This window comes from Notolepis coatsorum (assembly GCF_963971535.1).
Source record: "Notolepis coatsorum genome assembly, chromosome: 11".
Classification (NCBI taxonomy): Eukaryota; Metazoa; Chordata; class Actinopteri; order Aulopiformes; family Paralepididae; genus Notolepis; species Notolepis coatsorum.
In genome coordinates, this window is record NC_140175.1 from 40319875 (window position 1) to 40333753 (window position 13879).

At 42.9% G+C, this 13879-nt stretch overlaps 1 protein-coding gene across 2 annotated transcripts in view; it reads right to left on the minus strand.

The window, feature by feature from the left end:
- zmynd19 (zinc finger, MYND-type containing 19) overlaps positions 1–13879 on the minus strand; it is a 28789-nt gene that overhangs the window by 9309 nt on the left and 5601 nt on the right. For both annotated transcript variants that reach the window (XM_084324648.1, XM_084324647.1), the window contains exon 4: positions 8959–9099. In XM_084324648.1, the coding sequence (XP_084180774.1) occupies positions 8959–9099 (141 nt within the window). The remainder of the gene's footprint in view (positions 1–8958; positions 9100–13879) is intronic.

Below are 13879 nucleotides of genomic sequence, written 5' to 3' on the forward strand. Positions count from 1 at the left end.
TTTAGACAAGATTTTAAGACAGACGGACAGAGATTCCTTCCATTATAGTTAGATATTATATAATAGTTCACAAATGGTTCATAGCATGGTTTTGGGTCATGGTTTGGTACATCAGAAAATGTAAGCATTTTTTTCCCTTCAATACATTAGCTGAGTTGATTCTAGATGGATCCACCTGGAGGCGTGCCTGCAGCACTTTATTTTATTATATCTCACTCTGGTGTAGTAGGCCAATCACAGTCAGGTAACTTTCCTCTGGAGATCCATCACTCTGTGTAAGCCAAGTGAGTGGGCGTGTTACCTAACGTTAACATACACTTGTGTTTGCTCAAGATTGGGAATTACCTTGTTGCTGAAGTGACTTCGAGAGGAAATATTGACGTTGTGGCTTCATGCACTGAAATAACAAAACCATCCACGACTGCATTGGGCTGCATATAGTTCGCTATAAACAACAACCTTAAGGCTTTGGTTATGGATTTTGCACTGAATCTGTATGGAGAGGCTGTTCAGAGTAAATCATTTGGAGTTGCTCTTATGTCACCATTTTATTCCTCACCATCAGAGACTATTCCAGCTTCCTGCAAGCAAATGACTTCCTGATTATTATAATTTACTCAAGCCTAGTAACAGAGACAATATTGCTGACACTGGGAATAAATTCCCTGAGATCCATAGATACCTGTAATTTGGCGAACACACACACCCTCTCTCAGTGCGTGAGGTGGAAGGGGCCGTCTCTCGGAGATCAAATTAACACTTTGTAGGCCAAACCCGAGATAGTTAACTCGCCATGCTCTGGGCGCCAAACCCGAGAAATCTCGGGTTTTAATCGATATTTCTTTTATTAGCGATATCCATTCATTTTTCATCCATCCAGCCTGACATTATCATTGGGAATGGGTATGAGCTCGCAAAGGGCAAATACCGCCGCCTATCGTCTCCCGGATGGTATTGCACATCATTGGATTGGATTGGCTGGGACTGTGCATCAAAAAAAAAGTCCGGTCCAGGTTTTACTTCTCGGGCATGCAGTATCATTATAACAGATGGACTGGGGACACTCAGAGCAGCGTGGATTATGTGTTTTGAATATATAACGTTGGATCAATAAACGCGATCAATATTTGGAATGGCGATCAGGAATTGGATTAATCTTTTTGCATGACATCAGATGTGAGGTAAGGACTTTATGTTACGAATCTTGGGTTAATCAGATGTTCCTTTCACCGCCATCGGAGTGTGTGTGTGTGTGAGGTTCGCGCCGACCAAAGTACAGAGAATCGATTTTTCAGACTCCGCTTCTCTTCGTGCATGAGGACACATACTATAGATAATCTAGCGTTTATTTGAAAACGGTTCATAAATCAAGCGACAAATGGCACGATTTCTAAGGAAATACATTTAAGCTCGATTTGCTGGAGTTTATCGAGATGAGACGGAACGCCCTAGAAATATATTGATATTCATCACGGTATAAAATGGAAATGTATCTGTTTCGTGCATGTTGACTGGAAGCAACTCATTGACGATCACTGTGTTATTTAGATCTATTGCCATTATATTTGATATGTTTTAAGCACTCGCAAATAAGTCCTATCCTCCATTGGATAAAGCACTGGCACCGAAGGGCCATCAGCAGAGGGCGCTGTTAGCCCCCAATGAGTTAATGATATGAAACGGGACCTGCATGACGCTTTTTTCTCTATACAATAACATTTACCCTGAGAGATGATTGAACTCTGGACTCATTCAAAAAAACTCCTCAAAACCCACCTCTTCAACTTGGCCTTTAACCCCTAATTTCTCACTTTGTATGTTGCGTCTGTCCACTATGTTTGTTACTTTTGTAATCCCCCCCCCCCCTATGTAAAGTGACCTTGGGTCTTCTGAAAGGCGCTATATAAAGCAAAGTTATTATTATTATTTACAATAAAATTCTTGATGCTAAAACTCCAGCTGTAGTTTACATAGCTTGCATAAAACTGTCTTGCGGTTCCACAAGTTAATCAAAATCCGAAGTATTTCCAACCAAGTGAATGCATGTACATGGCACAGTAGTGTTACACCAATTAACAAATATGTTAGCACTTCCCCTTCCCCCCGAATTGATGAAATAATTTTTAGTGTATATCTACCGTATTGTGCCAATTATATGGCATTATACATGCAACAACAGATGGTGCCAAATAGGGCTGTCTTAAATACTTCGAAGCTTCGTTCGATGGCACAAGCTTCGAACATAAAAAAAAATCGGTTTAAAAAATAAAAAATCTCCAAAATCTTGCGCCTCCATTCCAATGAAACGAAAGTAAGCGGCGCCTTCCCGCCTCCATTCCAATGAAACAAAAGTAAGCGGCGCCTCGACTCCACCTCTCTACAACAAGCACGTGGAGATTATCTGTGTTGAAAACAACAAGGACATGGGGCGCCCCAGTGGCGAACCACATAGCGCGCTCAGCCGCGACACGGCCGAATTTTTTGCCGAATGTCTTCCACCCACTGTCTCCCATTCCTCCTCTGTCTCTCCCTACTGGACTGCCCAGTAGAAATAAAGCGATAAAACGCCAAAAAATTTCTGTTTTTTTTTTTTTTTTTTTTTAACAAGGATATGTGCAGCAGACATGTCGCCGAAGAAGCGAAGCAATGCCGTTTGTTATTTAAGACTATGTCGGACAGATTTGTGTTCATTGTGCTGCTTTTTTAAAGTGTCCCGACCCATATAAAAATATGTCTTAATAAAACGTGCTTAACACTTTCAGTGCCCAGCAGGGGGCGCACATTTAGTGCTTGAATGCCCACCATCCACTTCAATGTTAGCATTAATATCACCTAATCTATGTTTTAAATTATGGCTATGTGTCTAATCTGCCCGTCGCTTATCAATGACTCATTTCTAGTCAACATTGTCGAAGCGGATTGTTTTTTTATCGGTTAATTTCCGTTTTATAGCATTTTGAAAAGCCCTCGTTTTCAAGGGGGGAAAAAAAGATTACACGATAATCGCCCTGTACTGTAATATTCTAGAACGTTGTCATTTTTCTGCCTATTTCTGAATCGTTTTCAAATAAACGCTAGATTATCGATAGACGATAGTATATGTGTACGTGTGCACGCTGGTGCCGCGAGCTGATTCCTGATCGCTCTTGCAGTCAAACAGCCATATCACATTATAGGGGAAAAGCCTATATCTCCGTGAAAACAGGTCGGATTATCCTAAGACTGGTCAAATAGATTCCTTACCTGAGATCAGATGGTATCCAAATGGATTATTCCAATTCCTGATCGCCATTCCAAAAATCTATCCTTTTATTGATCCCACGCGTATACTGTAAAACACATATTACACGCTGTGCTGAGGGTCCAGAATGAATCTGATCGGCTCCGGTTACATGCGTGAGAAGTAAAATGTGGATTCCGGAGTTTTTTTTCCTCATCCATTTTCATTGAGTCCAATCCAAAAGGGTGCATTACCATCTGGGAGACTATAGGGGGCGCTTTTTTCACATCAGAGCGCCTGGCGGGGCAGGTTTACCAACGGTAGACTCGGTTGATGAAATATGAATTCAGATCGCTAATAAAAAAAAAAAAAAGAGAATTCTCGTGATGGGCATTCAGGGGGCAGGCTGATAAGCCGAGATATCTTGTGATGGGCATTCAAAGTGTTAATTAAGTCGAATTCTGCCTTTGTCTCTATCAACTACATATAAATATTTATATAATTGTTTGCTTGATAGATGAAGGTTGCAACATAATTATGTAATGTCATGTCGTTGGCTGTGAGAGCAGCCCCACTGCACCCAGGCAGCGCAGCCGAGTGAAACCTTGTTGGCTGCGTCACAGTCATGAAAGGGGCTACTTAATTAATTAATCCAATCCACTTTATTTATAGAGCACATTTAAAAACAACAAAGTTTACCAAAGTGCTGTACAAGTCCCACAACATAAGATAAAAGCTTCCCCCGAAGCTTCGATTGCCAAAAAAAGCTTTGAAGGTCAGCCCTAGTGCCAAACAAGTGTACCACAAGCGAGCCACCGTCTTTCTCCCTCTCATTCTCTCACACACACACACAGAGATGGAGAGACACAGCGACCAGCTCAAACAAAGTGGCTCAAAAGTCTGGCAAGTTAACAAATAACAGAGGAGTTACGATGCCAATTTTGAAGTCATGGTGTTCAATGAAGCAGAGTCCTCAAACAACTATGTGTCTCATTATCATTATTTTCAAATACAATTATTTTCTTCTAAAAACAAGATTTGGTCTTCAAAAAAGGTATTTTTCAAAAAATGAGTCTTGAAAAAGAGGGGTTATCTTACGGTCAAGGCGCTTATGGTCTTCTCCAGAGTCAGACAAGAAGATAACATGCCAATTTGCTCTCTCAGGGTTCACACTCTTTTTGAGAAATAATTTTCCAGGACATTGCCAGGAAATGTTCTTGACAATCCAGGACAGCGCCGCTCACAAACGTTCATATAATTTAGTAAATTTACCAGTAGGCCTAGTATCGAGTCGACACATTTAACCCCAGTTGTATTCCTCCTTTTTTAATGATGCAGCGTTCATGATGAAGTGTCTGACATTCAGTACAGGTGACTGCTACACCAATCTCATGATGAAGTGTCTCACATTAATTACAGGTGACTGCTACACCAATCATGATGAAGTGTCTCACGTTCATTACAGGTGACTGCTACAACAATCATGATGAAGTGTCTCACATTCATTACAGGTGACTGCTACACCAATCATGATGAAGGGTCTCACATTCATTACAGGTGACTGCTACACCAATCATGATGAAGTGTCTCACATTCATTACAGGTGACTGCTACACCAATCATGATGAAGTGTCTCACATTCATTACAGGTGACTGCTACACCAATCATGATGAAGTGTCTCACATTCATTACAGGTGACTGCTGCCTACACCAATCATGATGAAGTGTCTCACATTCATTACAGGTGACTGCTACACCAATCATGATGAAGTGTCTCACGTTCATTACAGGTGACTGCTACACCAATCATGATGAAGTGTCTCACATTCATTACAGGTGACTGCTACACCAATCATGATGAAGTGTCTCACGTTCATTACAGGTGACTGCTGCCTACACCAATCATGATGAAGTGTCTCACGTTTATTACAGGCGACTGCTACACCCACCACTGTTAACTGTACAATAAATGGCAAATGGCTGCATTTATAAAAGCGCTTTACAATTTTGTTCCTCATATTTGACCCATTCACTCACACATCACACACCGACGGCGGAGGCAACCATGCAAGGTGCCAACTTGCTCATCAGGAGCAATTAGGGGTTAAGTGTCTTGCTCAAGGACACTTCGAGATACTCCCCGGGAGGAGCGGGAATCGAACCGGAACCTCCGGATTTCCAGATGACTGCTCTACCTCCGAGCCACTGTCGCCCCCAATAAGATCCTCGTTGTCCTCCTGTGTGCCAACAATTCCTCGTAAATGACGTACGTAGTTTAACACAATCTGCGCCAGAAACGAGTTAACTCGTTATTGCCCGCCAATGCGTTCAGCGCCAGAAACGAGTTAACTCGTTTTTGGGATCGTTATTTCGTTTATTAGCTACCGGTATATCTATTCATAATTCATAGCTGCAGCCTCTGGTATACCCTTCAGACCCTGTCTGAGCTGGCAGACGGTCAACACCGCCCTCTACTGCCATGCGGAGCTATTGCATCTCATTGGAAATGGGGTGGTGTGTTTTAGGAGCCGATCTGAGCCGGGCGGCCTGTAACTGTTCCGCAACAGTAAGTTACTTCCGGGGTAGGCCTGATTGGCCCCGACAGGCACGTGACGCGGCAAACTCAGGACGCGCAACGAGGCTGCTGAGAGCTGTCGCGCGGAAATAGGCTGTCTATTGCCATTCTCTAACACAAACTCTAACCTTAACCAGCTCCTTAACAGCGCCTAAACTTAACCGTTCTAACCTTAACCAACTCCGAAACAATGCCTAACCTTAACCTTAACCATGCCTAACCTTAACCATAGAAAGAATATTGCCATTCTCTAAGACAAACTCTAACCTTAACCAGCTCCTTAACAGCGCCTAAACTTAACCGTTCTAACCTTAACCAACTCCGAAACAATGCCTAACCTTAACCTTAACCATGCCTAACCTTAACTGGCGAAAGAATACACGTTAAAAAAAAAATCACGTTAAAAAAATTAAATTTGATGGGATTCGAACTCGTCAACAACGGACCGCAGGACCGCTGCTCTGCCAGGTGAGCTGAAGCGCCGAATGAAAATCATGGCGGATTTGGGCGGTTACATAATTCCGCAAGCTCTGCCGCTCCGCTCCGCGGAGCGTGCCGCGCGGCAGAGAAAGTTGCGCGTCACGTGCCTGTCGGGGCCAATCAGGCCTACCCCGGAAGTAACTTACTGTTGCGGATAAGCTATAAGCAGCCGGGCGGGCCGGGTTTAAATACTCAGGCGAGCCAGTTCTATACAACGATGGCATCGAACAGTAACCCCGCCCGCCCGCCCATATGTAACGGTCGATAGTGTGGTACATTACATCAGATACAAGGTAAGAACACTATATATAAATTTGATCGTTGATCTGATATGTATTTCTACCGTGATCACTGATCACAGCTATCTGTGTGTAAGTGTATGTGCTTATTACCGTTGACTGCGGTGGTGGTGGGGGGTGGGGGGGGGGGGGGGGTGGTCGAGCACCCCGCTACGACGGTCATTTCATGTATGCACGACGAGATATAATAATGATAATCTAGCATTGATTTCAGGATGATTAGATAATCAGCCGAAAAATTACAACGTGATGACTGGATTACAGTAAAATGCCTTTTTCTCATCTTTTTCCTGGAATTACTCAAAAGCATCCAAACCATACTCTATTCAAAACGGTATAAAACAGGCGGCTAAGTGGGCAAGGCGCTCGCCACTAACGCAGGAGATGCTGGGTTCGAGCCCAGCTCTAGGCGTTGCTACCAGCTTGGCTGGTCGTTCATACTAACACAATTGGCAGTGTTAGGGGTGGTAAAGCTGGTGGGTGGGGGATTGGACGTTGTGGACAGCGACTCCTACAGGTCAGTTGATGCGCCTGTACAGCAGAATCAGGAAGTAACGGGGGCAACGTAAGCCTCCCACGCGTTACTCCTCGCCACTGAGGGATCGCGCTGTACAGGTGAAAAGATGCGACAGCTGCCTCCTCGTGTACCGGAGGGGACACATGATGCAAGGCTTGGTCCTCACTGCAGCCGACCAGTGGGAGGCATAGTCTAGCAACGCTCGAGACAGGGGAGGGGAGAATTGAAGGGAGAATTGGCAAGGCGAAATGTAAAACGAAAATGTACGGATGAAAAAACTATCTGTTTTGGGCATGTTGACTGGAAGCAACTCACTGACAGTCGACGGCGTTATTAGACCCATAGATATAATATAAGATATATTTTAAGCACTCGCAAATGTCGCAGTCTAAAACTATATCCATTGAATAAAGACCTGGCAATGAAGGGGGATCAGCGGCCCCTGCTGCTGGATGTCAATGTGTTAATAGGGAAGTAGCACTGTGTACATTGCCGTAAAACTAAGGTTATGTACTCACCTAGGTTTAGATATGCCATCTGAGGAGTGAGGGGCTACAACATAGATTTTTTCCAGGATATTTGGTCATTTTAGTAAAAAAAAATGTAAATCTATTCTTGAATTTCCAGGTTTTCCTAGATGAGTGGGAACCCTGTCTCTGTGCATTCAGTAGCTATCCGGCTGCACGCTAACCTAGCTAGCCGCTTCTCCTCCGCTTCCATTCATTGTGCTAAGCTAGGCTAACATGCAGCCAGATATCTTTCTACTGAACATACAAAGCAGAAATTGGTATCCATCTTTTTGTCTGACTCTGGAGAAGACTGTAAGCAAATTTCCCCGTAATGTTTGCATGTTTCTTTAATACCTACTCTGCGTTTTTTTTTTATTGCAAGCCGATGAAAACAATGAATGGGCTCTTCAGGGCTAATACCCAGGGTATTCCACTAAAACGCTATTATCGCGTCTTTTCCTGGGATTACTAAGAATCACCAAAACTATACTCATATTCAAAATGGTATAAAACGGAAATGTACAGATAAAAAAACAATCTGTTTTGTGCATGTTGACTGGAAGCAACTCACTGACAATCGACGGGTGTATTAGACCCATAGCTATAATTTAAGATATATTTTAAGCACTAGCAAATTTGGCATTCTAAAACTATATCCATTGAATAAAGACATGGCGCTGAAGGGGGATCAGCGCCCCCTGCTGCTTGCGGTCAATGTGTTAAGTTAATCAATTCAATCTAAAAATGTATTATTGTAAAGATACAGTATAGCTAGTATCACTTGAGTTGACACAATAGCCATCTGATCATGACGATCAGCAGCCAAAGCCTGATATTTGTGACACATTGTGATACAGTAATCTGCATTAAAAGTAACATTAACTTAACTTTGCATGGGCTTTGTAGCTCAGAACGGTGTAGTTTCCATGTACAATATGGAAAATATTTTGTTATGAATTTATGTTATATCACCCGTCTCTATTTTCAATATCACTCCATCAAACAATAATTACATAGCAGACTGCCAGAAATCAAGACAGCAATATTAGTGGTATTGTGTGGTGGCCCAAGTATTGTGATAAAACTATATCGGGAGCCGTCTGGTGATTCCCACCCCTAGGAGATATGCATCTGCAATATATGCAGATGCCCAAAAGTGTCCCATTCACAACAAGACCCCCCCCCCCCCCCCCCTTAGAGAAGTTAGATATCCTGCATGTAGTTGGTAACAATGGAATCCAAATTATCTCCATAGTAACCAGCCATCTAAATGTAACAGTGGGAGTTTAGCGGTGTATCACATCAGAAGACAGTGATTTCAGTGCAGTGACTCATGCTTGGCGCCCGGCGGTCATACCTCTGCTTGCTGGAGATCTCTTCAGGTTTGGGGCTCCAGCCCACGGGCACCAGGCGCAGGTTGTCCAGCCGGTTATCCACCGTCACAGAGTTGATGTGGACCACTTGGAAGCTGGGAGCGATACCTCCTCTGTGCTTCTCCCTGACGACACACACAGACCACTTCAAATTCCACTATGGTGGCAGAATAAGTAGATTTCATTATTAAAGTAGCTGGCTGTCCTGAGGCATGGAAATGTTAAAAAAATTATAAATAAATCTTAATTTATTTAGGGCGATGGGTAATTCAAACCTCCCAAGCATTTCAGAGGTATTAGAAATAATACAAGGCAGCCACAAAGAAAATAAGCGATATTCTACAGAATAACATTACAGATTCAAACCCACGGCATTAACACTTTCAGTGCCAACGACGAGATATCTCGTTTGTTCATGCCGACCGTTCAGTGCCAACGACGATAGATCGTTTTTTTTTATTAGCGATTTTAATTCATATTTCATCAATCTAGCCTCACGTTAGTGCTGCAAACTCTCTGAGCTCCATTGGGAAAATACCGCCCCCTATCGCCTCTCCCTGTGGTACTGCACCCCTTTGGAATGGATTGAATGAAACGCATGGGGGGGGGGGGGGGGGTATCCTGCTTCCTCATTTTACTTCTCAGGCAAGTCACCCGAGAGGATCGGATTCACGCAAGCACTGAATCGTGCGTCCCCTGCTGGCACTGAAAGTGTTAAGGCAAGACAGTACCCCCGAAATCGCCTTTTTGCGACGATATTGAAATTGTTATATTTTGCTTCCATAACACTTTGAGTGCCACGGGCGCGTTTTGTCGTTAGTTCATGCCGACTGTTGAATGCCACCAACGCTATATAGCGTTTGTTTGTCGTATTTTTTTAAATTAGCGATTTGAATTCATATTTCATCAATCGAGCCTCACGCTAGTGCTGCAGACTCTCTCTGAGCTCCATTGGGAAAATACCGCCCCCTATCGTCTCTCCCTGTGTAACTGCACCCCATTAGATTAGACTGGTGGGGGGTCCAGTTTCCTCATTTAACTTTTCAGGCGAGGCATGTGAAGAAACCCCAGTGATCGCTGAGCCGGAAAACGCGTGGAATACATATTTACATACCCAACGCTGAATCAATAAACGCGAATCAATAAACGCGATCGATATTTTTAATGGCGATCAGGAATTGGAATAATCTTTTTGGAGAACATCTGATCTGAGGTAAGCAATTTATTTGACCAGTCTTTTGGTAATCGGATCTATTTCCACAGAGATATCAGCGTGTGCCCCATGTGTGTGTGTGTGTGTGTGCGAGCGATCAGGAAATGAGAATATATTTTTCAGATCGCTTCTCTAGCGTGCATAAGTACACATACTATCGATAATCTAGCGTTTATTTGAAAATAGGGCTGCAACGATTAGTCGACATAATCGATGACGTCGATCATAAAAACTTGTCTGCGCCAAATGTTTGCGTCGATGCGTCGTAAAAAAAGAATATATATATATATATATATATATATATATATATATATATATATATTTTTTTTTGCACTACCTATCTTTGTGAAAGTGGCTTCTCAGCTCTGGTCCAGCTGAAGACAAAGCAGAGGAACAGATTGGACATTGAGCATGACCTCAGAGTTGCTTTGTCCAGGCATGCGTTGTTCATGGCACGGGGTACCACTCAGTGGTACCTCACTGAGTATTAAAGATTTGAGCAGAAGCGCGTGCACGCACATGCACGCGCTCGCGAGAACGCGCTGCGCTCGGCTCGGCTCGTGTTTACCTGCCGAGTCCCGGGCCCCGGCGCTACCTCGCATTATCATAACAATAGCCGCTATAGGCTGGTGTCTTCAACCAGTCTGGGACTCTTTGTGATGTAAATATGGAACGTCCCAAGTTGCCGCTGCCCACAGACCCCCACCCACCACCACTCACCCCCGGACAACAACACACTCTGCAAACAGCAGCAACCCGGGACATTCCATATCTACATCACAAACTTCGGGACTGAGTAGATAATTAATTAATCTTCTCTTTATTTTTATTATTTATATTAAAACTGAATCAAACCATAAACAAGGTTGCCTGTTGGGATGTTAGATCCTAATGTGAAAAACTGATTTTATATGTCTGCACTTTATGTGCTCATTTTATGCCTGTCTTAATTCTGTTGTGAAGCACTTTGAGCTGCAGTTTCTGTATGAAAGGCTATACAAACAAAGTGTATTATTGTGCGCGAGGGAACATATGCGCATGCGCGCGCGGCCGCGCGTGCGTGTGCGCGCGCGCGTGCGCGCGGCGTCATTATCCTGCGTGGCGGCTCAGCCCATAATAACAACGCAACACTGGCTTTGTCTACCATCACCCCAGACTTTGAGACTCTTGTCAGGAGCAAACAACATCCCCAGTTATCCCATTAGTTCCCTGGGATGTTAAGCTAAGAAGTTTGCTAAGAGCCCGGAAAAGGAGCCGCGCCCACAGGAAGCAGAGATGGAGGGTGTGACGGAAATAATAGTTAGATTTGTAGACTAATCAAAAAAATAATCAACAGATTAGTCGACTACCAAAATAATCGTTAGTTGCAGCCCTATTTGAAAACTATTCATAAATAGGCAGAAAAATTACAATGTTTGTGTATTCCAGAATATTCCAGTAAATGCCGTTTATCACGGAATCTATATATTTTCCTGAAAAACGAGGGCTTTTCAAAATGCTATAAAACGGAAATGAACCGATTAAAAAACAATCCGTTTCGACAATGTTGACTGCAAACAAGTCATTGATAAGCGACGGGCAGATTACACATAGCCATAATATAAGACAGAGATTATGCGTTCACAACGCTATCATTGAAGTGGGTGGTGGCATTCAACAGGGTTTTACCATGTTAACATATGGCAACCAAAGTGTTAACATGTCTTATTTCAAACTAGTGGCAATAAAATATCGAAAACAGACAATTGGTTGTTATTTTACTTCATTTTGTCTGATTGTGTCCATAGATCACAATTACAATACAGAACATTGAGGGCGTTTTCTCAAAAACTAGTTTTTATGCATTTTACTTGCACACAAAGACATGGAACTCCATTTCCCTAGTACCTACACACACCAAACATTCCACATTTCTTCCCATCCATATCCTGCTTCTAATTACAGAAGGGTTTGTTGATATATCATTCATAGCCATGTTTATAGTACATTTTATACCAAAACAAGGCGAAGATAATAAAAGAATTATGACAGTAGACAGTATTTCCTGATGTATGGGCTGATAAGAGGACATAGCCACAATCCCTTCTGGAAAAAGTTTCGTTTTGAATGCATCAACTAAATGAAACCAAGTTTTTGAATCTGGCATTATCCATGTTGGTGATTCGTGTCTTGGCGATATAGGCAAATGTGCACATATTTAACCCATCTTTCGCCAATGACGGATTCAGACGTCATTCCTCGCCATGCTTAATCTGCCAATGACGGATTACGACGTCATCAAGATTTCAAAAATCTGTCATGGCATTCATATTTCACCGACGGATCATTGACGGGTGCTGGGGATCTCCACTCAACTCTCCAACGGTTCAATATCGCCACCTGGTGGCCGATCGCCAAACCGGAAGTGGGGAAGTGGGGCCGGAAGTGCTTGGTGTCCCCCCTATTCCGTCCGCCACTCGCGATCGCTCGCGGGACTCCATCGTGACACACTGGATAATCGATCGGTTGCCATAACTCAATAAACAACGTTATTTGGACGTATATATTATTATACAACCCGGAAATGGTTCGTCTAGATCAACATCCCATAATAGCGATCTTTCTGCTCCACGCTGATCACCCAACGGTCAGAGGAAGCTGCGGTGAGTTTCAGCGTGTTTGATTATTATTATCCATACAAACTGCTATGATCAACATATCACCCATACTACATGATTCATTTAACGTCGGTCATTGCATTATAAACAACCCCACCCCCCTCCGGTCACCAGCAGATGATGAGTCATGATGTTTAGGACCTTGTACAATTGAAATTTTTTATCTGACATCAATCGCTAGCAAACTGCATTTGATGATGTAATACATGCATAAATGGCTATATCTCACGTTCTATGAATTACTGCAGAAAACGATAAAAACATATTTATACTCTAGACAGTATTTTTATATGAATGTGTGAATGAAAAAGTAAAACGTTCCTACACCCTGAACAATAGCTAATCGATGTTGAATGGGCCATAGTAATGTCAATTTAGCAATACAATTTAAAAAGTTATAGCCCTGCAAAGTAGGTGAACATATCCATAGACGAATAGAGCTGGCAGAGAAGGGATTAGGACGAATCAAAGTGGTGGCGGAGAATGGGTTAATGAGGAAGTGCCTTGTTGCATATATAAACATAAAATTCTGAAAACTTGCAATATATTTTTTCTTAGTTTATATGTACATAACAAACTGGGAAAGTTTCATAGTGATATGGTAAATGGCTGCTTTTTTTATATAGCGCTTTTATCCAAAGCGCTTTACAATTTGTTACTCACATTTTACCCATTAACTCTGTGGTATAATATCTAATGTTCTCATGTAAATATAGTCCCCTCCCCTATATCCCCTTACCTGTGCCCCCCCCCCTCTCTGTGGAATAAGACACCCCCCTCCCCTGTGTCCCCCAAACCTGTACCCCCTCCCCCCCATCTGACCTATCAAATGGGACCACATCCCCCCCCCTTGTTAACTATATAGGTCTCCTCCCGAGATCTATCCAGGTTTCTTACCTGGGTAAATTCAGCTGATCACCTGGGGGGAAACCCTCAGCCATTCTCTCTATGTATTCTATCTGTTTGGTTAATAAACCCTTGTTATTATCCAAGCCTCGGTTGACTGAGCACATTCTTCATCAGGATATCTACAAA